The sequence below is a fragment of the Ceratotherium simum genome, chromosome 21 (genome assembly GCF_057802395.1).
Source record: "Ceratotherium simum simum isolate JZ-2026a chromosome 21, ASM5780239v1, whole genome shotgun sequence".
Lineage (NCBI taxonomy): Eukaryota > Metazoa > Chordata > Mammalia > Perissodactyla > Rhinocerotidae > Ceratotherium > Ceratotherium simum.
This window is the reverse complement of record NC_141920.1, coordinates 14,008,663-14,032,206: the sequence shown is the minus strand read 5'-3', so window position 1 is coordinate 14,032,206 and position 23,544 is coordinate 14,008,663. Positions and strand designations below refer to the sequence as shown.

At 51.3% G+C, this 23,544-nt stretch overlaps 2 protein-coding genes across 18 annotated transcripts in view; one reads left to right on the top strand and one right to left on the bottom strand.

The window, feature by feature from the left end:
* NCOA3 (nuclear receptor coactivator 3) overlaps positions 1–3,798 on the top strand; it is a 126,216-nt gene extending 122,418 nt beyond the window's left edge. For all 11 annotated transcript variants that reach the window (XM_087445147.1, XM_087445145.1, XM_087445142.1 and 8 more), the window contains one exon: positions 211–3,798. In XM_087445147.1, coding sequence (XP_087301273.1) covers positions 211–222 — 12 coding nt within the window. In that variant the 3' untranslated portion in view covers positions 223–3,798. The remainder of the gene's footprint in view (positions 1–210) is intronic.
* A 520-nt stretch (positions 3,799–4,318) lies between these two features.
* The window catches only part of SULF2 (sulfatase 2), a 123,829-nt gene continuing 104,603 nt past the window's right edge, over positions 4,319–23,544 (bottom strand). For 5 of the 7 annotated variants that reach the window (XM_087445151.1, XM_087445153.1, XM_087445150.1 and 2 more), the window contains 14 exons: positions 22,320–22,448; positions 20,843–20,899; positions 20,205–20,334; positions 18,230–18,422; positions 11,500–11,728; positions 11,270–11,366; positions 10,645–10,739; positions 9,643–9,702; positions 8,973–9,142; positions 8,633–8,775; positions 7,356–7,479; positions 6,568–6,601; positions 6,274–6,327; positions 4,319–5,287 (listed from right to left, as the gene is read on the bottom strand). In XM_087445151.1, the coding sequence (XP_087301277.1) occupies positions 5,257–5,287; positions 6,274–6,327; positions 6,568–6,601; positions 7,356–7,479; positions 8,633–8,775; positions 8,973–9,142; positions 9,643–9,702; positions 10,645–10,739; positions 11,270–11,366; positions 11,500–11,728; positions 18,230–18,422; positions 20,205–20,334; positions 20,843–20,899; positions 22,320–22,448 (1,546 nt within the window). In that variant the 3' untranslated portion in view covers positions 4,319–5,256. The remainder of the gene's footprint in view (positions 5,288–6,273; positions 6,328–6,567; positions 6,602–7,355; positions 7,480–8,632; positions 8,776–8,972; positions 9,143–9,642; positions 9,703–10,644; positions 10,740–11,269; positions 11,367–11,499; positions 11,729–18,229; positions 18,423–20,204; positions 20,335–20,842; positions 20,900–22,319; positions 22,449–23,544) is intronic. The other 2 variants (XM_087445154.1, XM_087445155.1) reach the window with 2 other exon arrangements.

Below are 23,544 nucleotides of genomic sequence, written 5' to 3'. Positions count from 1 at the left end.
TTTTAACTTGAATGTGTAACTTAAATATATAGTCATTGAAAAAACTTTTGGTTTGAAGGCATTGGGCCATTAGATACTTTTGGTAATATGGGATCTAAGGAATCTGAATCAATCAGTCAGAGCCATGTTGCAAGCCATCAGTATAGACATAGGATTCTTTTTGTTGTGCAAAGCGTATGTTTTACTCATGTTTCTTCTGGTTGCTAACAGAAATACTGCTGACATCTCTACACCAAGACCTCTAAGGAAATCACTGTACAAATGACACTGCACTAGGATTATCTGGGGTAAAGATCATTGATCTAGGCACCCAGCTTTGAAGAAAGAACCAGCTTTGATCTCCGTCAAGGGTATTCCAAGTGACGTCATTTGAGCAGGACTGGATTTTAAGCTGAAGCGCGATATCTACCTGTTTTTTTCCTTCTTTGTATCATGGTGTTCAAAACAGAGAAATATTTTTGGCATTCTGCCTCTTAGGGATGTGCTTCTGGAGGTATGGAGTGTTACTGATCACAAGACTCCTATGTCACTTCTTTCTTCCTGGCTATCCAAAGTCTTGCAAATAAATGTAGGTGGGCCAGAGAATGCTGGGGAAATCAAGAGCAGTTAGAATGCCTGGTTTCTCTTATTGCAGTTTTGGACGAAGAGCATAGTCCCAGCCTTCACGTGTTTTCGTCACTACTGGGTTACCAGTTCTGTGTGTTGATCCTCTGTCCCGTGGCGTTGGCCTTTCCGGGTTCTCATCCTTTAGTGATAGTGTTGAGTCGCTTCCGCCCTACCCTTGGTTGTCCTAGGCTTTTTTCCTAACTAGAATTTTCATCTGCTCTTGATGTCCTGTAATACTTCACCTCCAGGAATTGTGCTTGATGTCAAATGGCTTTGCAGAAGGGAAAACGAGATGACAGTATTTAACTGCAGCAGTAGCAATTTTTCACATGCTAATGTGCAGCTGAGTGCACTTTATTTAGAAAGTAATGGATAAATGCAATATTCTTGAGGTCTTGAGGCGTGGTGAACCTCATTCCTGGTTGTTGTTCAGAGTGCGGGTGTCGCCCTTTGCCGACATGGAGAGCAATAATGCTTTTGAGAATGAACTGCAGACAACCCAAGGCCAGGTGCTGCGTTCTGAACCAGAATTTCACAGTTTCTGTGAATGGATTTTCTTCTGTAAATATGACCCTTAAGATATTGTATTATGTAAAATATGTATATACCTTTTTTGTAGGGCACAACAACTCGTTTTTACAGAGTTTGTGGAGCTAAGTATTTAACATTGTTGATCTCAGTAAGCTCAGTGTGGTGAGGTTACAGACAGAAGAGACACCTCCTGAATTTTGTGGCCTGGGGGGCAGCCGCCCTCAGCTCTTGCTCCCCAGCCTTAGATGCCTCGCTCTTCCCAGTCTCTTAATCTGAATGCTTTTTGAAGAGATCATTTGTTTAGATGTAGGCATTTAAAACAATTTTTTTTTAAATTCCTTTACCAGAACTAAGCACTTTGTTGATTTTGCAGGAAAGAATAGATACGAGGAAATAAACTTTTAAAAAAAAAGATATCAAGAATTTAAAAAGATCAAGCATTTAAAAAGATCAAGCGATTTAAAAAAGAATCTTGGATAAGCAGTCCATAAATTAATCGCAATTCATGGTATTTTTTAAAAATTGAATTTGTTGTCTTTACATCCATTTTAGGAGTGCTGCAAGGTTTTGGTTGCTAGGACCCGAGTCCCACATTGAGATCTCAGGAGGAGAATGCTTGATGTGTGGTTTCTGGTATCTGCTCCGCTGTCCTGTCGTTCTGCTGGTGTCGTGTTTTCACTGTCACTGAGAATTAGCCTAGTGCCGTGGCTGTTCCTAGGAGCTCCCTGAGAATTAGCATAGTGCCGTGGCTGTTCTAGGAGCTCCCTGAGAATTAGCCTAGTGCCGTGGCTGTTCTAGGAGCTCCCTGAGAATTAGCGTAGTGCCGTGGCTGTTCTAGGAGCTCAGTCTCCAGAGCAGCCGCTCGTGGGACTCAGGCTGCAGTCTGACTGAGCGCCTTGGTGCTCCCTCCCACTTCTGCCTCCACCCTTTTCTGCCGTCGCCACTCCCTGACACTTGTTCTGGTCAGTGGGATTAGGGGAAAAACCTCAGGTTTTCTTCCCTTTATCTGGTTTACTCTATTAGGTTCAAACAGTCTAATGAAAATGGGTTTTTTGGAATATCTGTGAATTTCAAATGTCTCTGCTAGCCTTGGTGTCATTTCCTAGCAATAACTGAGAGCCAGTTAATTTTTTTTTAATTTCACATGTTTAGCCAGTCTTTCGAGGTGTCTCTAAAGGTAAGATCATTTAATTTCTTTGACTTGCAGTGGATTTGAGTTTGACGCCCCCCCCCCCCCCCCGCCCCGTCTGGTTAAAAACAGATCTAAGATTGTAAATCCATCAACTTCCAGCATAGTGGCCTATATTTTTCAGATGACATATCCTTGAGACAGAGGCATAGCGGAGCAAGAGTCTCTGTCTTTTTAGACACAGTTGTGTCGGTGTATCTGAACCTTTCTTGTTTAAGTCATGTGTGCGTGGGGAGAAACAGAATGGTGCTCTTACCTTTCTTGACTTTTAAAAAGTAATTGAAAACAAAACAAAAAAAAATTAAAGTTTTGTGATTCTTTCCCTCAGTCCTGACTCCAGGCTAACTGGCAGGCAGCACCCCCTTTTTATATGGGAAAAAAAATGAAGTTTATTATAAGTTTTTATATTTTCTACTTGTTCATTTTATTGGTGCAAACTTAAGATTTTGATTTTCTTTTAATAGATGCAGTCTTTGAGATAATTTGTTGTTTTTACCTTTATTGCCCTTTTATCTTTTTTGGATAATTCTCTTTGTACTCTTGCTGCCTCTCTCTCCTCACCACCCCCACCCCACCACCACTTTTTTAAACCTTGGTATCTGTTGGGTGAACAGCATAAGTAATCTTTTCATTTGCTTTTAGAATGTGCGATATTTCCAGTACCTACTTTTTTGCTGAATCCAAAGATATATAAATATATAAATATATATATTTTATAAAGATCAAAATGATATAAAGGAGATACATGTTTCTTCCTTAAAAAAAAACAAATAGAAGCTCATTGTTAACATTCATATTATGATGCCACTTTTCTGAATTGTGCATCCTGAGGGAAAGATGTAAATATCAATCAACAGGACTGCTTAGTGAATCAGTATTGACTATCGAAGGTGAGTTGGGGGTGTACAGGGGTGGGTTGCTACAGAACATAATTAGCTTGCTGTCCTAGAAGTTCTTTGATCCAGAGACAAATGCAGATGGAAAGCAAACAGAATGGATTGCCAGTTACCCACATGCCTGTCCAGTTCCCTTTTTATTTGCAGAAGCCATGAGTTTTGTTCACAAGTGGGAAAGTGATAGGAATAAAACCTCTAGGATAGATGCAGTTTCCCCTGCTGCAGAGGAGCACGAGCTGTTGTTCAGCTCCAAAGCAAACTGTTCAATAATGAGCAGCGTCTTCTCTTCTTTCCTTCTCTCTCTCTCTCCAATATATAGAATTTTGAAGAAGACGGAAATGTCATTCTGAGAGCAATATTTAAATTCTCAGGAATTGACTTACAGTATTGAGAATGAATTCAGTTTCAATCAAGTTTACATTAAATGTTGCTTTTAAAAAATACAAATCATTCTTTACACCGCATAGAATCCAAAACACATGGGATAACTTGCGAGATGGTTGGGTGGTAAGCTGTGACTGCTTTGCTGATCATTTTGGATGTCATTGTAAATAAAGGTTTCTATTTAAAATTGAAGCCCAAGAGCTTGCTTTTTTCTTTTTAAATCTCTATTGGATTAAGGGTTAAAAAGAAGGTATGCAATCCTATTTCAAATAATGATAGCAGTTTCTGTGAGGTTAAAAGAAATCTTGAAAAGCATGGAGCTGTTGTTATAAAAGGTGAGTGCTTAGAGATTGTCTCCATCATCTGTTAAATGGGAAATGGGTTGGGCTAGGTGATAGCTGAGGTTCCTCCTACTTCTTCCATTCTAGCATTCTGACACCTACCTTTACCAGGTTAGACTACCTGGCACACAAAGAAGGATTGGTTAAGGTGAACTGCTTTGCAGTTGATTATGATTTTGTAAAAGTGAGATTCTAAAGCCAGTGTAATGTGAAACTTACCTGTGAGGTCCCTGACGTATCTTAGTCACTGATTTATAACCATCTTTTCCCCTTTAAAAATCCCTCTAAACCCAAGGCGTCTCCTTCCAAAAACGTGTTGACTGCTAATATCTTGAATGCTTTTTTTAAGAAAACCAAACACACCAAAAAACTCCCAAGAATGGCCTTTTAAAAAATGTCAAAGGTTACCTCATACCAACTGCTGGTCATTGGCTGGGGTTTTGGACACTGTATGACAATACTTAGACTACAAAATTTCTTTACAAATACAGTTTCATTAAAACTTGGGACGTACATCAACTTCATTTCTTTTCAGTACTTTAAAAAACAGTTCTGGGACAAATAACAAAGGAATACTGGGAGAAACGATATCTGGTCAGGAACAGAAATGTCCACAACTGCAAGGGGTTTTCCTTCACTCTGGCCACAGAGCGTTTATTGACACCACCACTCCTGAAAACTGGGTTTTCTTATTAGTCAGATTCCCCTAAAAGTTCGTACGGTGGTTACATGGAAAGAGTCACGTATGTACAGTGAAGTCAGTTTGTTCAGAGGCAGCCAGGGTTACAGTGCTGGAGAAATGTCATCACTGTTGTGCTACTGACTTGTTGTTGAACTCGGAGCACCATTTCCAGCATCTACAGGTCGCCTCTGTCCTGCTTCTTAGTTCCTTCTTTGTGATGAACCAAAAGAAGAAGAGGATTTAAAACAGTTGTTCCCTCCTATGATTTAAAAAAAATTCCAGTGACTTTCACCCTTGGGGGAAATTTCCAAGAAAAATCTCTCTCTCTGTTCTTTTTCCCTTGTGAGCCTCTCAGAGAGGGTTAGTGGTGACTTTCTGATATGAAAATGCATTTTGTGCAGCTGGTGAGGTATAATCCAAAGCAAAAGCAGGGGCAAAAGTGGACTTCCTGAAGTGTCATTACTCCTGACGGGTCTCTTCTGGAATTTGCCATGTTGACTGAAGGCCGGTTCTGTCTCTCTCAGGCCTCCTGGCCAACAGCATAGGTCTGCTGGAAATCATACGTGGTTTTTCGTCGTCTGTACAGTCAGATGATGCCTCTGTTTTTGGAGGTCCATCTCGTGCTTCTTAACCTTCCCAGCCTTCCCACAGTTGTCCCCTGTAGAACAAAGCAAACTCCTCTTAGTATTTGATTATGCTGCCTATGGATTTCTTAATCACTCTTGCAGCTAAGTAAGCTTTGCTTCAAGGATTGTGGCTGCTGAGAAGGGACTATTTCTAGGTCTCTCAGAAAGGGCTTACTGCCACCTACTCATCTAGATTTTCAGTTGCTGGCTTACACACTCAGTGGCTGGCAAAGATGGCATTTAAAGATCTGGATAAAATAGTGGCTAAGGAGAATGTGAGATGTATAGATTATGTGCTTGAATTCTGGGAGCACCAAAGAAATGCTCAGCTGGCCCATTATTATTGTCCTGTTAAAGCCACATAGATTATATGCATATAAAGACATGAGTAGACTAGAGTTTGCAAATGGCAGCTTACCAAGGGGCTTTGCTTGCCTGCATGGTAACTTAATGTCAGTTTAGTTGCCAGGGTTACCAAAAAATTGTCACGCCATCTGCGTTTTAGGATTTTCCCGATGAATTAAAGGATTCACGTTGCATCCCATTCATGCTGTTCCCTTTAGACTAGAGGTGACCTGTCCAGGTTGCCACAGTCTTCTTAGCTCCCTGCCAGCCTCTCTTGGCACTGGAGAGAGAGTTTGTAGCATGGACATTTTGGAAACCACTTAATGAGGCCACCCTGCTGCTGCCTTTATGGAGCAGGTAGCACTTCTGCAGCCACAGCCTTCAAGATGTCTGGCAACTAGAATATTTAAATGCTTCTCAGCCTCTAAGGAGTACCTTGAGTTTACCAAGCACAGGTTGTTATATAGAGAACAACAGTGTGTTAGACAAGGAATTAATCTGAAACATGAAATGTATTCAAGTATGTTATTTTACAGGAAAAACTTCTGCTTCCCCTCTCGTTATGGGAGCAAATGAGAGTAATACATAAGAAATGGTATGCACACAGAAGAGCCTTGGCAAAACAAAGAAAGTCAGACCAGATCTCTGTTTGTAAACTGGTTCCTCAACTCACAGTGATTTGGAAGAAGGTCTCTTCACTTCTGGCCACTTGCGACGCTGATACTGCCTAAGTTTTCAAGTGTCAGAGGAGAACGAGTGTTAGCCATCACCAGAAGAGAGAAAGCCACCCCCAAGAACCCGACAAAGAAGGCCTCTTAGGTGACGCCCATCACTGGTGGGTGATCCAGGCCCCAGGCCGACCCATAAAGGGCAGTGTCCACCTGACACGTGCACCCTCACAGAGGTTAGACTAAAGGACGGCCACAATCTGGGGCCGTGCGCAGGCTTTGAAAACAAAACCAAATACCTGTATTGTTCATAGCTTCCTCCATCTTTAAGTCCTAAATGAGAGAGAAATGAACACAACAGAAACAGGTAATTTAGGGCAAAAATGGCACAAGCAATGACCAACTTTATAATTGCCTTTTTTTCTTTTTTTAAACACTTGAGGCTTTTGGTCACAAACCCATGAGGTTGATGGTGTTCCCTAGGCAGATAGTGGGCTGAGTTATGAGGGGGGCTTTCCCTAAGACTCCTGAGTAGCCTTGTAGATCGCTTACCCATGAGTGTCACCATATCAGTGTGAGGACCCCGGTGCATCCACTCAACACTGACCTGGTCGTGGTGGGGGAGGCAGATACGGGCATGGACACTTAAGCTAAAGGACAGAAACCCAGGGGCCCTGAGAGGCGGGGCGGTGGGGAGGTCCTGTGTCTTGGCTCCTGGCAGTGTCCTAGAGGATATGGCAGTGTGACCAAGCGCGTGGGCTTTGGAGTCAGCTGACCCGGTCACTTTACTCCTCCGTGAAAGCAGGACAAGCAGATTCGCCTCAAAGGGTTGTCATAAGGATGATCAGTTAACGTGTATACGACCCTAGCACAGTGACTGGCACGCAGTGATTAGGAAGCGATGGCACTTATGACGATAAACGTCGCACTTGCTTGGTGGATGTTGGGAAAGTGTTATTTCAGCCACTAGTGAGAATTCACCGACCCCTGGTGATTCCAGGTTCACTCTTGGGACTAGACCTGACCTCCCAAATTCCTTCCTGTGGTAACCCTGCTCTGCTGGCTCCACGTCGGGGCGCCTACTCACCCAGGTCCATGTTTCGAGTCCGTGGGTTACACTGCTTGTAACCCTTGCAGCTCCTCAGCTCCATGAGCTGCACGTGGAGCTGATTAAGGACATCCCTGTCCAGTGTGTTAACGGCATTCATCAGCTGGTCGGAAGAAAGGCAGGGTATCATCGAGGGGAGTGCAGGGACCCCAGCCCTTCTACCAACCAGGGGAGTTATTTCAGGCAGGCTGGGAGTTGAAGGTGCTGTGGGGTGGTGACCTCTACTTCTGTAAGAGTTAGAGTCTGGAACAGTGAGGACCACCTTTTGTCTCTCACCCCACCAGGTTCTCTCCTCACGAGAATGAAAACCACCCCTGTGTACTTAACATTGAACGCCGGGAGCCACTGGTCAGGAAATTGACCACGCTTGGAAAGCAGCCCTTCCAAGCCCTGTGTTTTAAAGCGGCCTCTGTTCACGGCCCCTCAGTTCCTCTTGGTTGGAAAGCCGCCATTTGGTGAAGGGGTGGGTAAGTGACCTGGGTCCTTGCCCAGTCTGGGAGCTACCGGTGACTGACTGACCTACATGCTCTGCCGCCCCCCTTTGTAAAATATGGGGTGACCCACCTAAGGAGAAAGACTGGCAGCCTGTATGGTGATGAAAACACAGCAAAACAGGACAGTGGACTTGCTGGCATTTAAACATGAGATTTCATGTGAAAAACTGATTTCAGGCTTTTCTCGAAACATTGAAGATTGGACAACACCAAGGCCACACTACTGAAAAGTTCTAGTGCTGAAGCCCAGTAGTGACTGTCTGTTTTAGAAGGGACACGCACGTTCCACTCCCCAGAGACTGTGGCTCCTTTTCGTCTTACATGTTCTGGGCTGCTTCAGTCACGTGTGTGTGTTCAGATTTAATACATGGAAGCACGCAGTAAGTGCGGCATGAATGTTAGCCATTGTCCTGTTATCTGCTGGTCCTTGTAGGCCCCGGGGTGTGCAGGCCTGACCCTAAGGACCCCTGAAGCTCTAGAAGTCTACGAGTCTTCAGAAGTTCCCACAAAGCCCTGCTTTAACGTTGCCAGGTGCCAAGTTAGAAGGAAGAAGCCGTCCAATGTCTAGATGACAGACGCAGGGAGATGGAGACAGAGAGGGCTGACTGCACATCGAGTCCCCACATTCTTGGTGGCTTCACAACTCACTTCTACTATCTTAGGGACTCAGTGGGACTTGGAAAATATGTCACTTCCCTAGGAGGGCTTAACTGGCAGCACCCTGTATCCCATGCCCCATTTCTCCAGCTGTGTTGTCTGTACCTGGTAGGGGTCTGTGTTGAGATCAAAATACTCCAGAAAGCCGGTTGCAAATTCACAGAAGAGGAAATTGTGGGTCTCATTGATTGTCCTCATGCACCAGTACGTGTTGTTGTTGGCACTGGTGCAGGCACAGAAGGGCCCCACTGCCAAGGGAAGAGAGAGCATGCCGAGTGTGCCCGCAGGAGCACCTGTCTGGGACACCCCCGGGCCAGTTCCTGTTGGGAGCCCTTGTCGACCCCTGATTGTTGGGGAACCTGCTCCTGAAGGACCCCAGGGCCTGGTGAGGAAGCACAGGCCCCGGAGAAGCCCCCCCGCCCACGCCTGCCCCGGGGCGGCTCACGGGTCCAGAGCGGCGCCGTCTGCCAGTGCTGGTTGTCATGGGTGAAGCACGTGAGGCCCGGCATGCTGCACGTGTCGTTGTTCTGCAGTCGCTTGAGCAGCTTGCGGAGTTTCTTCTTGCGCTTCTGCTCCCGCAGCAGCCACACCTTGTCCTTCTCCTGCAGACCCTTCCTATGGGCACACAGGGCCACACCCCTCACACCTCCCGCGGGCCCCCACCCTGGACCTCCTAGGGACCACGACCCTGAACCGCTGCCCTTCCTGCCCAGAGAGCTGCGGGCACAGCCACAGAGGGTCCCGGAGGGAAGGACCTTTGCCCAGGTCCCGCTGCTGGTCCAGGGGGAGTCTCCTCTGTCTGTAGCCCACTTCAGCCCCTGGGCAGCTCCGAGCTGGAGAGAATTAGGAGGCTGCGTGGACCCTGCTGTGACACCCCTTTCCTGGGGCCTGTGTCCTGCCCACCTTGGTGGGGTTGCAGTAACCTCCTCCAGCCTCAGGGGGGCACCCGGAGCCTGCTCAGTGTTGATCTGGGGCTCAGACCTTCAAGGCGGCCGCGACTGCCCAGGGAAAGGCCAGGATCTCTTTCTGTTTGTTTTGGCTTAAGGGAGGGCAGCCTCCTCACGGGGCCTCTGGCCTCTGGCCTCTGTGGCCCCTGGGGCCTGAACTGCCCTTACCTGAAAGGGTGCAGACGGGAGGCTCTGTGCTTGAGCTGGCCTTTGTGCTGGGTGTGGTAACTGGAAGACACCCCAACCCCGGTCTCAGGAGCTGCTTACAGGGCAGCTCGCGTGGGTGGGTGCCGACTGCGGTTCCCCGGGACCCCACCCCCTTTTCTGGGGCAGTGCTGGGAGGGTGCTCTCCCCGGGCGGCAGCTCTGGCCTGGCTGGCAGGCTCATCTCTCCCCGTGTGAGCTGGGAGCCCCTGGCTGAAGGCCTCAGGCCAGGCTTAGAAGGCCGGGGAAGATGGAGGTTTGCCAGGACTGGAAGCCGGGCCTGGCTCCGTGTGGCTTCAGCCTCAGTGTCTCCAGGTTGGTTGCCCACACTTCATGTCTAGTCAGGGCCAGCCCTGGTGGAAGCCACATTGGGAAGCCCTATCTGGGAAGGTTACCAGAGAGCCCACAGTTGCGCTCTCCAGTACAATAGCCACTAGCCACCTGTGGCTATTTCAATTTCAATTAAACTACAAATTCACTGCCTCAGTTACACTGGCCATTTTTCTCGTGCTCAGCAGCCACTCGATGGCCACCAAATTGGACAGCACACATACAGCCCATTTGCATCATCGCAGCAGTTCTAGTCGACACTGCTGCTCTCGAGTTCAGATCCTTGGGCCAGGAGTTCCCTGAGCTGGTAACGTGGACCTCGGGCCACGTGGGCTATTCTCGAAACGGTGGTGAGCAGACACGCTTTCTCCGCCTGGGAACAGCTCCACGTATCAAGAGCCTGCCTCTGCCAGTGCGTGAATCTGGTGTCTGGCCGGCCACCTGACCGCTGGGGCTGTGTGCCCAGTGCTGACAACGGGGATGTGAACTATTACTGATGTTTTTTTCACCCCGAGGGAGGAGACAGGGATATGAAAATAACGAAAGGAGTCACAGAGGGGATGCTGTGTCCCCGGAGTGGTCCTGCAGGAGCACTGGGGGGCCTTCCCTTCCTGCGGTCCCTGTGCTTCCTCCTCACCTGATTTTGTGACAGTCACATTCTTCTGGCCGCTTTTTCTTCAGGTGACCTCGGACTTCCCTCAGGTTCTTAATTTTGTTCTGCAGGGTTTCGATCTGAGGGAGGGAGCGGGAGAGGAGGCCATGAGACTCTGGAGGGTGGGCTGGGTGAGACGGGATGGGTGGTGGTGCCCCCGGGCCTGCCTTGTTTGTGCTCAGCAGCAGAGCCTGCATCCCCCAGGCCCCACGACCACTGCCCACACTTGTGGGTGCTGAGGGGCACCTGCTGAAGTAACCAGGCTCCGGCGAAGGAACTGAGTGTCATCTCCTGCAGTCCTGCCCGAGAATCAGTGGAGCCCACTGAGGACTTAAACGTTTCCCCCCAGGCTTGCTGAGAGGCCTAAATGTGGTGTTAACGTCTCATAAATCAGAAAGGGGCAGGACGTGACTGTGCTGTCCTTCCTCCGGCAGCCTGCTGTGGGGAAGCTGGCTGTTCAACGCCAGGACGAATGCTCCTGGCCCTGGGTTGAGGATTCTAGGGGCCTCTCTCCCCGGGCCTGGCCTTCCTGCCCTCCCAGGGTGGCTGGTGGCCCTGCCGAGCTCGTGGTGGTAGGAAACTGCTCCCTCCCTGCCCAGACTCCTGTCACCTCGTGGTCGATGTGCAGTTTGTGGTCCTTCCAGGCCTGCAGGGACTTGTACAGGTCCAGGTCACACTGGACTGTGTCGTTCTCTAGGATGTAGCACCTGCTCGAGAGAAGGGATTGTGTGTGGCTGTGAGGGGGTGAAGGGGGCCCAGCCAGGGGCCCGATAGGGGTGGGAACCCCTGCCAAGGCCCAGCGTGATCCCTTTTACCCCTGACCCCTGCCTGGACTCTCACCGATGTGTGACTTTAATGGGGTTGGGGGCTGAGTAGCCCGGAAGGCCTCCAGTGCCACTGAAGTCCCCGCCGTCCTTGTCCTCTTGGTCCTCGGGGGCCCCTGGCCAGTGCCGCTTGGTAAGGTTGTGGGGCTGGGACGAGTCATCCAGGCCTATGTGGTGCACCTCACCATCCACCTCGATGGCCACTGAGCGGATGGAGCGGTTTCGGGCATAGGTGGCCTTGTACTCTGTGGGCGTCAGAGGGGTGGCTGGGTTGGGAGGCTGGGAAGGCTGGCCCAGCTCCCCAGGCAGCAGACTCTTGATCTGGACAGGGCCACGCTCCCAAGCAGGAGGCTCAGTGTTGTCTGAGACTTGCGGGCTCATGAGACCTACCCACCCAGGAAGCAGGACCTGCAATCCAGCAGCAAGACCTCAAGGTGATTCAACTGGGGAAACTGAAGTCCTAGAGCTAAGAAGGAATTGGCTGAGATAATTTCAGGAAAGAGCTATGTGTTGATAAACAAACTGTGGAACATTCCATGCAGTGGAATATCCTGCATGAAGGAATGCAGCAATAATACCACCACCACGCGGATGACCGTCAAAAACACTGTGCTGTGTGAAAGAAGCCAGACACGGAAGGTCACGTACGGTACGATTCTGTTTGTATGAAGTGTCCAGAATAGGTAAAGACAAAGAGACGGAAAGCAAATCAGTGGTTGCCATGGGATGGGGGAGAAGGTAATGGGTTTCCTTTCGGGGTGATGAAAATGTTCTAGAACTAGACAGAAGCAGTGGTTGCACTATGTTGTGACTGTATTAAATGCTTCTGAATTGTATGTTTTAAAATGGCAAAAATGGTAAATTTTATGTTTGGTGAACTACTCAATAAAAAAAGGAAAACAAGTCGATATAAAAACATTAAGTAAGGAGACTGAATCACTAATCAGAAACCTGCCAATAAACAAAAGTCCAGGACCACAGGGCTTCACTGTTGAATTCTACCAAACATTTAAAGAAGAATTAATACCAGTCCGTCTCAAACTCTTCCAAAAAACAGAAGAGGGAACACTTCCAAACTCATTTTAGGAGGCCAGCATTACTCTGATACCAAAACCAGACAAGGACAAAAAAGAAAATTACAGGCCAATATCTTTGATGAACACAGATGCAAAGATCCTCAACAAAATATTAGCAAACCAGATTCAACAGCGCATTAAGACATACATGGATCATATGCCATGATCAAGTGGGATTTATTCCAAGGATGCAGGGATGGTTCATCTGCAAATCAGTCAATGTGATACACCACATTAACAAAATGAAGGCTAACAATCATATGATCATCTCAACAGATGCAGAAAGAGCATTTGTCAAAATTCAACAATCCATTTATGAGGAAAACTATCTGATAAGGGGTGAATATCCAAAATATATAAAGACTCATACAACTCAATAGCCAAAGAACCAATTTGATTGGCAAAGGGGAAGAGGATCTGAATACAGATTTTTCCAAAGAAGACATACAGATGGCCAACAGGTCCATGAAAAGATGCTCAACATCACTAACCATCAGGGAAATGCAAATCAAAACCACAATGAGATATCATCTCACACCTGTTAGAATGGCTATTATCAAAAGGACAAGAAATAACAAGTATTGGCAAGGATATGGAGAAAGGGACCCCTTGAACACTGCTGGTGGAATGTAAATTAGTGCAGCTGCTATGATAAACAGTATGGAGGTTCCTCAAAAAATTAAAAAGAGAACTACTGTATGATCCAGCAATTCTACTTATGGGTATTTATCCAAAGGAAACGAAAACACTAACTTGAAAAAATATATGCACCCCATGTTCATTGTAGTATTATTTACAATAGCCAAGACATAGAAACAATCTAAGTGTCCATTGACGGATGAATGGATAAAGAAACTGTGGTATATATATACACAATGGAATATTATTCGGCCATAAATAAGAAGGAAATCTTGCCATTTGTGACACATGGACGCACCCTGAGGGCATTATGCTAAGTGAAATAAGTCAGACAAAGACAAATACCATAGGCTCTAAGTTATATGTGGAATCGGAAAAAACCCCCCAAAAACCTGAGCTCATAGATACAGAGACAGATTGGTGGTTGCCAGAGGTAAGGGGTGGGTGAAGGGGGTCAAAAGATACAAACTTCCAATTATAAAATATAAGTCCTGGGGATGTAATGTACAGCATGGTGACTATAGTTAACAGTACTGTATTGCATATTTGCAAGTTGCTAAGAGAGTAGATCTTAAAAGTTCTCATCACAAGAAAAAAATTTTGTATCTGTGGTGACGGACGTTAACTAGACTTATTGTGGTGATCTTTTCGCTATATATACAAATATCGAATCATTACGTTGTATACCTGAAACTAATATAATGTTATATGTCAATTATACCTCAATAAAAAACAAAACCCCCAAAACAAAACAAACCCTATTAATTTGAATTGGGAAAAATAAAGAGCTAGGCAGCACATTCTTCTGGAGAGAAAAGGCAGAGGCTGGGGAAGCCACTCAGCTTCGCAGAGTCGGTTTCCCCAGCAGGAGCTGGATGCTCTCTACCAGGTGGGCAGTGAGACGGGCCGAAGTGCTGCTTCTGAGCTCCGAGTCAGCTATTGAAAATGGAGGGCTTGCAGGCTCAAGTCAGAGCCCAGATTTCTTGTATCTTCTCTATATTAAAAGATATACTTGATCACGGTGCTCACATTTAAGAAAAACGGGGGTGGGTGGTCATGCAGGAGCGCAGACCTCCAGCTTCTGGAGAGAAAAGGGAAGCTGTGCTGGGTCCACAGGCCCCCAAGGTCGGCCGGGCAGGAGCTGATGCACCGCCCCTCTAGACAGGGCGGTGTGTTCTCCACTCGGCCTCGGTCCCCGCCACTCCTTTCTGTTGTAGGTCTGGCCCCGGCATGCATAACAACCCCGCTGCCCTAAATGTAAATCTTTTTTAGAGAAGGGCCTAGAGCCAGCTGCGGCCCAGGTTTCTGTCAGACCCTGAGTGACCACTAGGTGGCGACCAAGCCTGGAGGACTGGCCGGTGCCGGCGGTGGTGGTGGCAGTGCCCAAGAAGGGAGGAAGGGACTCCCTCTCCCGCATGGCCCGGGCCCAGGGCTCCAGGACTTGGTCTTGCTGCCCCCACTCTCGGGGCAGATGTTCATATCTTTCAGTTCTCAGACTCCTTGTATCAGAGTCACACAGGCCAAGGATCCGGGGGCCCAGTCCAGGAGAGGCATCTCCTCTGACAAAGCCTAGGGCCTGTTCTGGCACTGGACAGCCTTCTCCTTGGCATTTTCCTCCCTGAGTTCAGTCTCCCTGAAGCCCCAGTGCCCGGGCCCCTGATGCACGCAGTAATGAGCTGACCTCCCTGGAGAGCAGGTCCTACCTGCCCAAGAGGACCAGGAAATAGACCCCGGGTTCTTTCTTCTCCTCTGTCTCGCTTGCTCAGGAGTCGGCTGCTCTGTATCTTTCCACCCTCCATCCCCCAGCCATCACCCAGGGGTCCCCAAAGCAAATGTGTGACCACGGGCGACTGAGCTCACCTCTGAGCAGCTGTGCTCTCACCACGGTCCCTGCCTTCCAGGGCTCTTCGGAGGATGACGTGAAACAGACCTGGCAAGTTTGTCAACCCTTGGAAGCTGGCTTCGAGCAGCTGCTCTGTGGTTGGGGACTGCAGCTGTGACATCCTTGCCCAAGGTCACAACCTGGGCCTTTCCACCTCCCCAGGCCTGCAAACCCCATGCGGTGTGGCCTGCTCTCTGGGCCAGGACCCACGAGGCCTTTGTGTGTCCTCTCCCCCTGACTTAGAACACTCGCTCTCTGGCTGGTCACAGGCCTGTTCCTTCTCCACACTCGGCTCTCATTTCAATGTCAACCGACTGTCCATTCTAGAGCTGGCGACCGTCTCCACCTGGTCACACCACTGTTTCATTTCCTGCACCCATTTTTCACAGAGGGAGGTGATCTTCCCACTTTAACTTGCTTACACCTTGTCTCATCCATGAGTTCCGATCAGTGTCTCTATCATTCAACTCTGTACCCTCAGCATGTGGCACATGGCAGGGCTTGCAGATTCGTTGGGAGAATAAGTGAATAAACATGGGCCCCCTGGCCCCATCCCCAGAGTCCTCATCTCCTCCTCCTGGTCTGGGTCTCTGCTCTGTTCTAGGTTGGCCCTACCTGGCTTCCTCACACCACAGCCGGCGTCCCAGCAGATCCTGGTGTGCCAGCGTCTGAGCTGCTCTGGGCTGGGGCTTCTCCACCTCAAAGCTGGTGACGTTTTGGGGCTGGAGAAATCTCTGTTGTGGGAGACTGTCCTGTGCATCACAGGATGTGCAGCAGCATCCATAGCTTCTACCTACCGGATGCCAGGAGCATGCCCCCACCCCAACCCATCACACACAACTGTGACAGCCAGAAATGTCTCCACATTGCTGAGTGTTCCCTGAGAACCCCTGCTCCAAGCTGGCTGCTCAGAAAGGGGGGATGGAGAGTGTCTTGTTGGCAGGCACACACAGGGGGAAGAATGTTGGGCCAGGAGACAGGGCTCGAGTCCCCAAGTGGGCTGTGTGACCCACTTTCCTGACTGTCATAAGGGGGGACCCCGCCTTGCTCCCTGGTTTGTGAGGTGCACGTAAGGCAGGGCCTTGATGCCACACCGTCCTCACGGGAGGGCTTGGGTTGAGCTGAGTCTCAGCCATTTAGGAGTACTTTTCCTTCCTCTAAGCATTAATGGGCGGGGGGAAGGCTTAACTGAGTCGAAAGTTCTTGTATTATTTTAAGATTATCCACTGTGCCACGTGCTGATGCGAGGAGATGTTAACCGTGGTTCAATCTGGAAAGCAGTCATTTTAGTTAGCTGACTGAGATTATCTAGGACTCACTAATCAGCTCAGGAGGAAATGTCATGGGGGCCTCAATTGGGTAGTGCTGTTTGCGGCAGGAGCCAGGCCGTTATGGAGACCCATCTGCTCCGTCACAAAGGCGTTCTCGACAGACCAGAGAGGCCGCGGAAGAGACCTCCGGGCCTGCCGCTGGACGCCCAACCTCTAATGAGGCTACAAGGGAATGTCATTCAGCCTTACAGAGGAAGGGAATTCTGACACAATTCTACAACATGGATGAACCTTGAGGACATTATGCTACGTGAAATAAGCCAGTCAGAGGAGAACAAATACTGGATGATTCCACTTATAGGAGGTTCCTAGAGTAGCCAAATTCATAGAGACGGAAAGTACAAAGGTGGTGGCCAGGGGCTGGGAGTTGTTTAATGGGTATAGAGTTTCAATTTTGCAAGATGAAGAGAGTTCTGTGGACAGATGGTGGTGATGTTAGCACAACAATGAATGTGCTTAATGCCACTGAACTCTACACTTACAAGTGATTAAGGTGGTAAATTTTACATGTATTTTACCACAATTAAAAAAAACCAGAACCAAAGTCAGTAACTGGGCATTGGCTGTCCTTGGGTCGGGGGCCAGAGAAATGGGTGGCATGGGAAACTGCCTGGCTCTGGAGGGACACTCCTAGCCAGCTGACCAGGTCTCTCTGAGACCCGGCCCTGGCGCCTAGCTGCACTCCAGCACTTTCGACGCACAGGTGTGTTCTCGTTTGAACCTCAGGCAGGGCACATTCGTTCCCTGGGGAGCTGAGCCTCAGATGGAGCCAGGACGAGCCCCGTGTGATGGCTGAGTCGTCCAGCCAGGCCTGGAGGACTTCCACTCGCCACCTCCTCTGCTGTGGCCTTCTAACTGCCCGTCCTCCTTCAGCTTCTGGAGGAGTGAGGTGTGAAGGCTTAGGCAGCCTCCTCCATTGGAATGGGGGCCTTTTCCCCACTCGTCCAAAGTATAGCCTATTCTCGTTATTTGCTGTAACGTTCTATGAAGTCACCTCGAACAGTGACTTAGTGGATACTCAACCACTGCTCCTACGGGAATACGAGGCTAGGTTCCTGCGAGCCTGTGGTCACAACGTTTGTCAACTGATCAGTACTTTAAAGACACCTTATTTAACATATATCATCGATTCATTACCATTGAACTCACAGCCACCAGCTCGTGCCTGGACGAAGCTTATCTAACCCGTGGGTCTCGTTCGGCACATCCCAGCCTTCCTGCGCTTAGGGACACCACACAGCACTTCAGCACCATGTGTGGGGGACTTTTAAACAATGAAATCACCGAAAAAAGTACAAAAATGTGAAAAACGTGACACTCAGTAGACGTTAAGGGCTGAAACGAGAAGGCAGAGCGTCACCTCACTGGACCCCAGCTGGGAACGTGCACGTTGGTGACTCAGGATTTTGTGCGGCTCCGCACGTGCCCCCTGCCAGCCCACTGGGACGGCAGCTGGGGATCCTTCGTAAACACAAATCTGATCTCGGCTCCTCTGCTCAAAACCGTCCGGCGGCTCCTGTCCCAGAGTAAGGGCCCTGCGATGCTCTGAGGCTGGCGATCTGCCTGGCCCGTCTCCCGCGCTCTCTCCCTCACTTCTTTCCTCGACTGCCCTTTGCAGTGCTCAGCACACCAGCAAGTCACCCTCCTCCTGTGTCACTGCTCTTCCCCACTGCATGGGTGGGTCGCGAGGGGTTTCGCCGGGTCCCCACTCCTGGAACGCTACCTGGCTCTGGTGCTGAGTGTCTGTGGAACTGTCTGAGGGAACGAATGGGGCGCGGGCCCCCCTCCTGTCCCGTTCCACCCGGCCGCCCCACTTACTCTTCTTGAAGAACTTTTCCCGGCGTCCGGCCAGGCCCAGCTTGTAGTCCCCGCGGTGGCAGGAGCAGGCCTCGCCGCCCGGCCCCTGGTCCCTGGGCACGAGGTTGGACAGGGCTTTGCCCGCGGGCCGCGCGGGGCCCTTGCACTTGTGCAGTTTCAGCTTCCCCGCGGTGTCCTCCACACACTGCCACTTCTGCAAGACACAGCCGGGGCCTCAGGCCCCCAGCCTCCGTCAGCCCGCTCCCCACTCCTCGCCGCTCCCCTCCGCCCGGGGGCTTCCCGCTGACCACCTGGGTGGGGACGTGGGCTCACAGCTCTGTTCCTGGACACACGTCTACTGAGGGAGGAGCACAGAAATGGTACCAAAGGGGACAGTCACCCAAGGCCCCGCTAAGAGGGGCTCCAGGGCCAGAAGGAAGGGCTCAGACGCAGGAAGGGCATTCCTGGAAGGCACAGCACGAGCAAAGACGTGGTAACGGTGCTCAGGGGGAGGCTCAGGCTGCGGGGCCATGACTGCATCTGCCCGTGGGCGGGGACCCTGGAGGCCCTGGAGCTGACAGTCCAGCCCGGGATGGATGCCCCCCAGCTGGCTAGGCCCCAACCTCACCTCTTTTCCTTCGGGTTGAGCAGTGTGCTCTGATACTCTGTTCTGAAGATGCTGATACCTGCCCCTCCCCCGCCCCGGGACTGCCCGACCCCCGATCTGGGGCGGGGGAGACGTGCAAAAGGGCCAGTGGGGGGATTCGATGACAGTTCCAGGAGGATGAAGGCCCCCCTGGCACCACGGGCTCATTCCCTGTAGCTCAGAACTGAAATCAGCACCACTTCTGGGCTCTCTCCAGAAGGTCAGCTCCAGGCGGGCAGGGGTTTCTGTCGAGGGCGTTCTAGGCTGTCACCCTGCCGCCTGGAGCAGCGCCCCGAGACAGAGGCCCACGATGAATGTGCTGCCATGGAGCAGGGGGACCCAGAGCCCTGCCCACAGCACAGACTGGTCTCTTCTCTGACGAGATGTCCTCACTAGCACGGCCAGGGGCCTGGGGGGCTACAAATGAACGCCGGGGTGGATGGGGCACAGCCACGAGGACAGGCCGGTACTAATGCTGAGTCTAGTGATGAGATGGAGCCGCCCAGATGCGGGCTATACGAACCCACCCAACTTGGGCCTCGGCCTTGGCAGCCCATGGGTCTGTTAACGAGAAATGGAATACGGAGGCCCTGGTTTTGCTTTTTCTTATTGGTGAAACAGGCCTGCATCTCCAGGCCTGGGCCACTGCGGAGGGGCTCAGAGTCCCAGCCCCTAGACCAGGAGGGAGGCACGTCCTGCGGCCCTTGGGCCAGGCCAGGCCACCCCTGACTGCCCGCCTTGCTCATTGGAGCTCCCCTCCCTGCCCCTCCCCTCCCCTCTGAACCTTGCCTCCTGCCTGGGTCTCTCTTCACAAGGCCCTGACCCCTCTCTTCTCCTCTCCAGGGCCCACCTTGGCCTTCCAGGCCTAGGAACAGCCTAGTTCAGACTCTCCCACACATCAGTCACAGTTCCTGCTACATCCGAATACTACCCGGATTATAATTTCCTTAATATTCTCTTGAAACCAACTTACTTTTTAAAAACTTTATCTATTTACAAAGGCAATTTCCTATTACTCCTGTAAATGGAAAACCAGGCACAAAGAGGATCCTGTAAAAGTGCATACAATGAAAATAAAGTTATTTAACCTTATAGATACTGTGCAGAGGCCTGCTGTGTCTTTGTTGAAGAGGGACCAGGCGAGAATAACAGGAGCTGCAGACACACTCACACCTGCACGCTGAGCATCACCCCGGGTGTCACACGTCATCAGCAAACTGCCACACCTCGGGGGCACTGGCCTCGCCGGCTCTGCTGGCCCGAGGGCCGAGGAGCGGGCCTGGGCTGCACTTGGAGGGAAGGAGGGACGGGAGCGCACCCGTGCCCCGGGCACCAGCCACGCGCCCTCACCTGTCCCAGCTGCTCACAGGCCGTCTGGTACTCGGCGCGCTGACACAGGTCTTTCACGCGCTGGTACTTGGGCAGGAAGTTCTCCTCCTGGGCGTCCACCTTGTCACCGTCCCTCTTGTGGAGCAGTTTGCTGTGGGGCAGAGAGCGGGACACGGGGAGCTCTGGAGGAGCACGCGTCTGCATCCCCTCCCGAAGGAACAGTCCCCACTCGGCCTGGGGCAGTGTCACCATGGAGGGGGCAGGTCCAGCCTGGCCACGTCTTCTGAGGGTTAAGAGACTTAACAAATGGGGATTTTATGAGGAACCTCCAAAACTGCATGAGTTGGCAATAAATTAAAAAACACGTAAGACACTATACAGGCAGGACAAAACACGTCTGAAGGGACGTGCAGCCTCCAGATGCAAATTCTGGATCAACCACAGGAACAGCAAACGGGCTTCCCTTGTGTCTAGGGGACTGCGGACAGAAATTCCCAGTCACTGTGGAAGGTATCATAACAATATGTCTCTCCTGCCCTTGACAGTGAGATCTTTAATACCACAGGTGCAGGTGGGGCTGGGGTGAGGAAATTGGGGGGTGTCTGGGTGCTGCCTGGCTCAAATGCCCTGGGGTAGCTTGTCCAGGACCGGGCACTTACCCTCTCTCCACCAGGAAGGAGTCCCGCCAGACCCTCATCTTCTTTTTCAAGTGAAACCTGGAAAAAGAGCACACTTCCATCTCCTCATCTATGTGGGGGCCTCACACGTCCCCCCATTCTCCCAGAAGCAGGGACAGTGCCCAGAGACAGCCTGGTTCACGATTAACACAGCCCCGGGGCAGTCGGGGTGAGCGGGGCCAGCTGGGCACTGGAGAGGCTTTGATGCCCCCCGCCCCTCCCCCAGCAGAGCTGCGTCCTCCCCAGAGACTTGGGTCTGAAGGCATGTGGGGCAGAAGTGACCTCGGTCACAGTCGCTCTAAGTCACACACAGTCGTGGTGTACGTCTCAGGGCCTCCCAGGAAGTCCCACAACCCCCCACCCCGTGTGGGAAGAGATGGTTTCCTCTTTCGTTCAGCACCAGATGAAGTGGTCGTCCTGACTTCAGGTTAATGATGTTGCGTTTCGGTGGATTTTTTCCTTTGATCCTTTACGGTTGGATTTGTGTAATTTCAGTGTGCATTTCATGCAGTTTCACTCTGTCATTTCCATTTCCCAGAGAGGGACTCGGGCTGAGAGAGGAAGCTTCCGTCCTGCACCCGACTCCCAGCCCAGCGCCCTGTCACCCCACACGTGCCCATTTTATACCCTTACAGCTCATAAAACCTCACTGTCCGAGGGAGGAGGCTCAGTGGAGGCGGTCCCCCTACAGGGCAGCCAGATGTGGACGGACAGGGCCCACCAGGGTGGGACCCTCTGAGCCACAGTCAGCGCCTCGGGGCGAGAAGCCGGTGGGCAGTTACAGTGCTCGCCACCAGATGGCGCTGCGGCCACGCCAGTGGCCGCGTCCCCTGCTTTCGCGTCCGCACTGGACTCGGCTCACCTTCCCACCTGTCCACTTTTCCTCACCGTCACTTTCCCCTTTTCTGCCTCCAGGACACCCAGGAACATGTTCCCATCACGCTATCCAGCATTAAAGGCACAAAACACGCGACCGAGAGCGCAGCCTCTAGTCTAGAGTCTGAAGGCCAGGAGTCGGGTCCAGACTTGCTGAGTGACTGCTATGTCACTTGGCCTCTCTGGGATTCAATTTCCAAATTGGTGAAATGGGGTCATAGTAACGCCCACCTCACTGGGCTACTGTGAAGATCAAATGATAGAATTCCCTGCAAAGAGGGCCTGGCACACAGGAAGGGCTTAATTACTGTTAACTGCTGCTGCTGTTGTTTCAGGTTTTACCCAGTTTTAGCTCTGAGGGGGTCCTCAACTGGTCGCCTTGGCCAGGTTCCAGATGGGAAGAGGTCTTAGAGCGGGGACCGCCTCCTCTCCCACAGCAGGTACCTGGTCCAGAGGGGGACCCAGAACCCCAGCTCCCGACTCTCGGAGACGCCCTCCTCAGAGCCCCGGGGTCGGGCCACGAGCTCAGGCAGGTGGGGAGCCGGGCGCCCCTCCCCCAGCACCACCCCGCGCCCCGCCTCACCGATTCACGGGCCGCTCCGTGTCTAGCAGCTTCAGGATGGATTTCCCGTCCATATCCGCGGGGATGTCCAGCCCTGCGATGTCCAGGATGGTGGGGGCCAGGTCGATGTTGAGGACGATGTGGGGATTCCTGCGGGGGCAGGAGACCAGGGACTCAGCCACCCGAGCAGGGGCGCCCGGCCTCACTCACTCGGGAGAGGGGTGGCTGGACGCATGGAGGTCGACAGGGGCTGGCCCGGAAGGTGGGGAAACTGCGACCCCGTCACTCTCCTGCCCCCCAGCCCTCAACCCCCCGCTGCAGCCCAATTCAGCCGAGCCCCTCCTCTCCCCCACCCTCACCCCTGCGCCCTCCAGACACCAAAGGGGCTGGGATCACAGGCCCCCCTGGCTTCCACTTGGCTGTTTCTTCTGCTAGGAATGCTCTCCCTGCCCCCTCCTACCTGAACACAGGACACCCACCTTTAAGAGCCACCCCCAAACCCCAGACTTTCCCCCAGAACCCTTCTCTGAACCTCTGAGGCAAACAGCGCTGCTCCTAGACAGGCCAGGCACGGTCCGGCCTCAGCCCTTGCTGTCCCCTCTGCTGGAATGTTCTTCCTCCAGACACCAGCACAGCACTCTCTCTCAACCCCCTTGATTCTTTGCTCAACGATTACCAAGGAGACTCTAAGTGGCCCCGCAACTCTCATCCTCTGTGCTCACTCCTTTGTGTGATCCCCTCCCCAAGGGTGGCCGAACCAATAGCATATGGCAGAGGGGATGGGATGTCACCGTGGGTATGTCACACGGTAAACGGCTCCATCTTGCTATGATCCATCTTACATGATAAATGTATCTCCCTCATCTCTTTTTCTCCTCCGGCTGGCTTTCAAGAAGCAAGTTGCCATATATCCGCCCCCAGCAAGGGCTCTCGGGAGACTGGCTGTGTGAGTTGAGTCCTCTGCTTGCACTGGAGCAACCCCATGAGCAGGGAAGTGGGTCCCTCCCCAGTCGAGCCTCCAGATGAGACAGCGACACTGGGTGACATCTGGCAGAGGACCCAGCTAAGCTGGGCCCAGACTTCTGACTCACAGAAACTGTGAGATAATACGTGTGTGTTATTTCCGGTTGCTAAGTTTGTGACACTTTGTTACGTGGCATAGATCACTGATACAAGGCCCTCCCTAAAGACCCTATCCCCTCCCCACGCTCCTACCCCCTTCCCTGCTTTATCTTGCTCCTGAAGC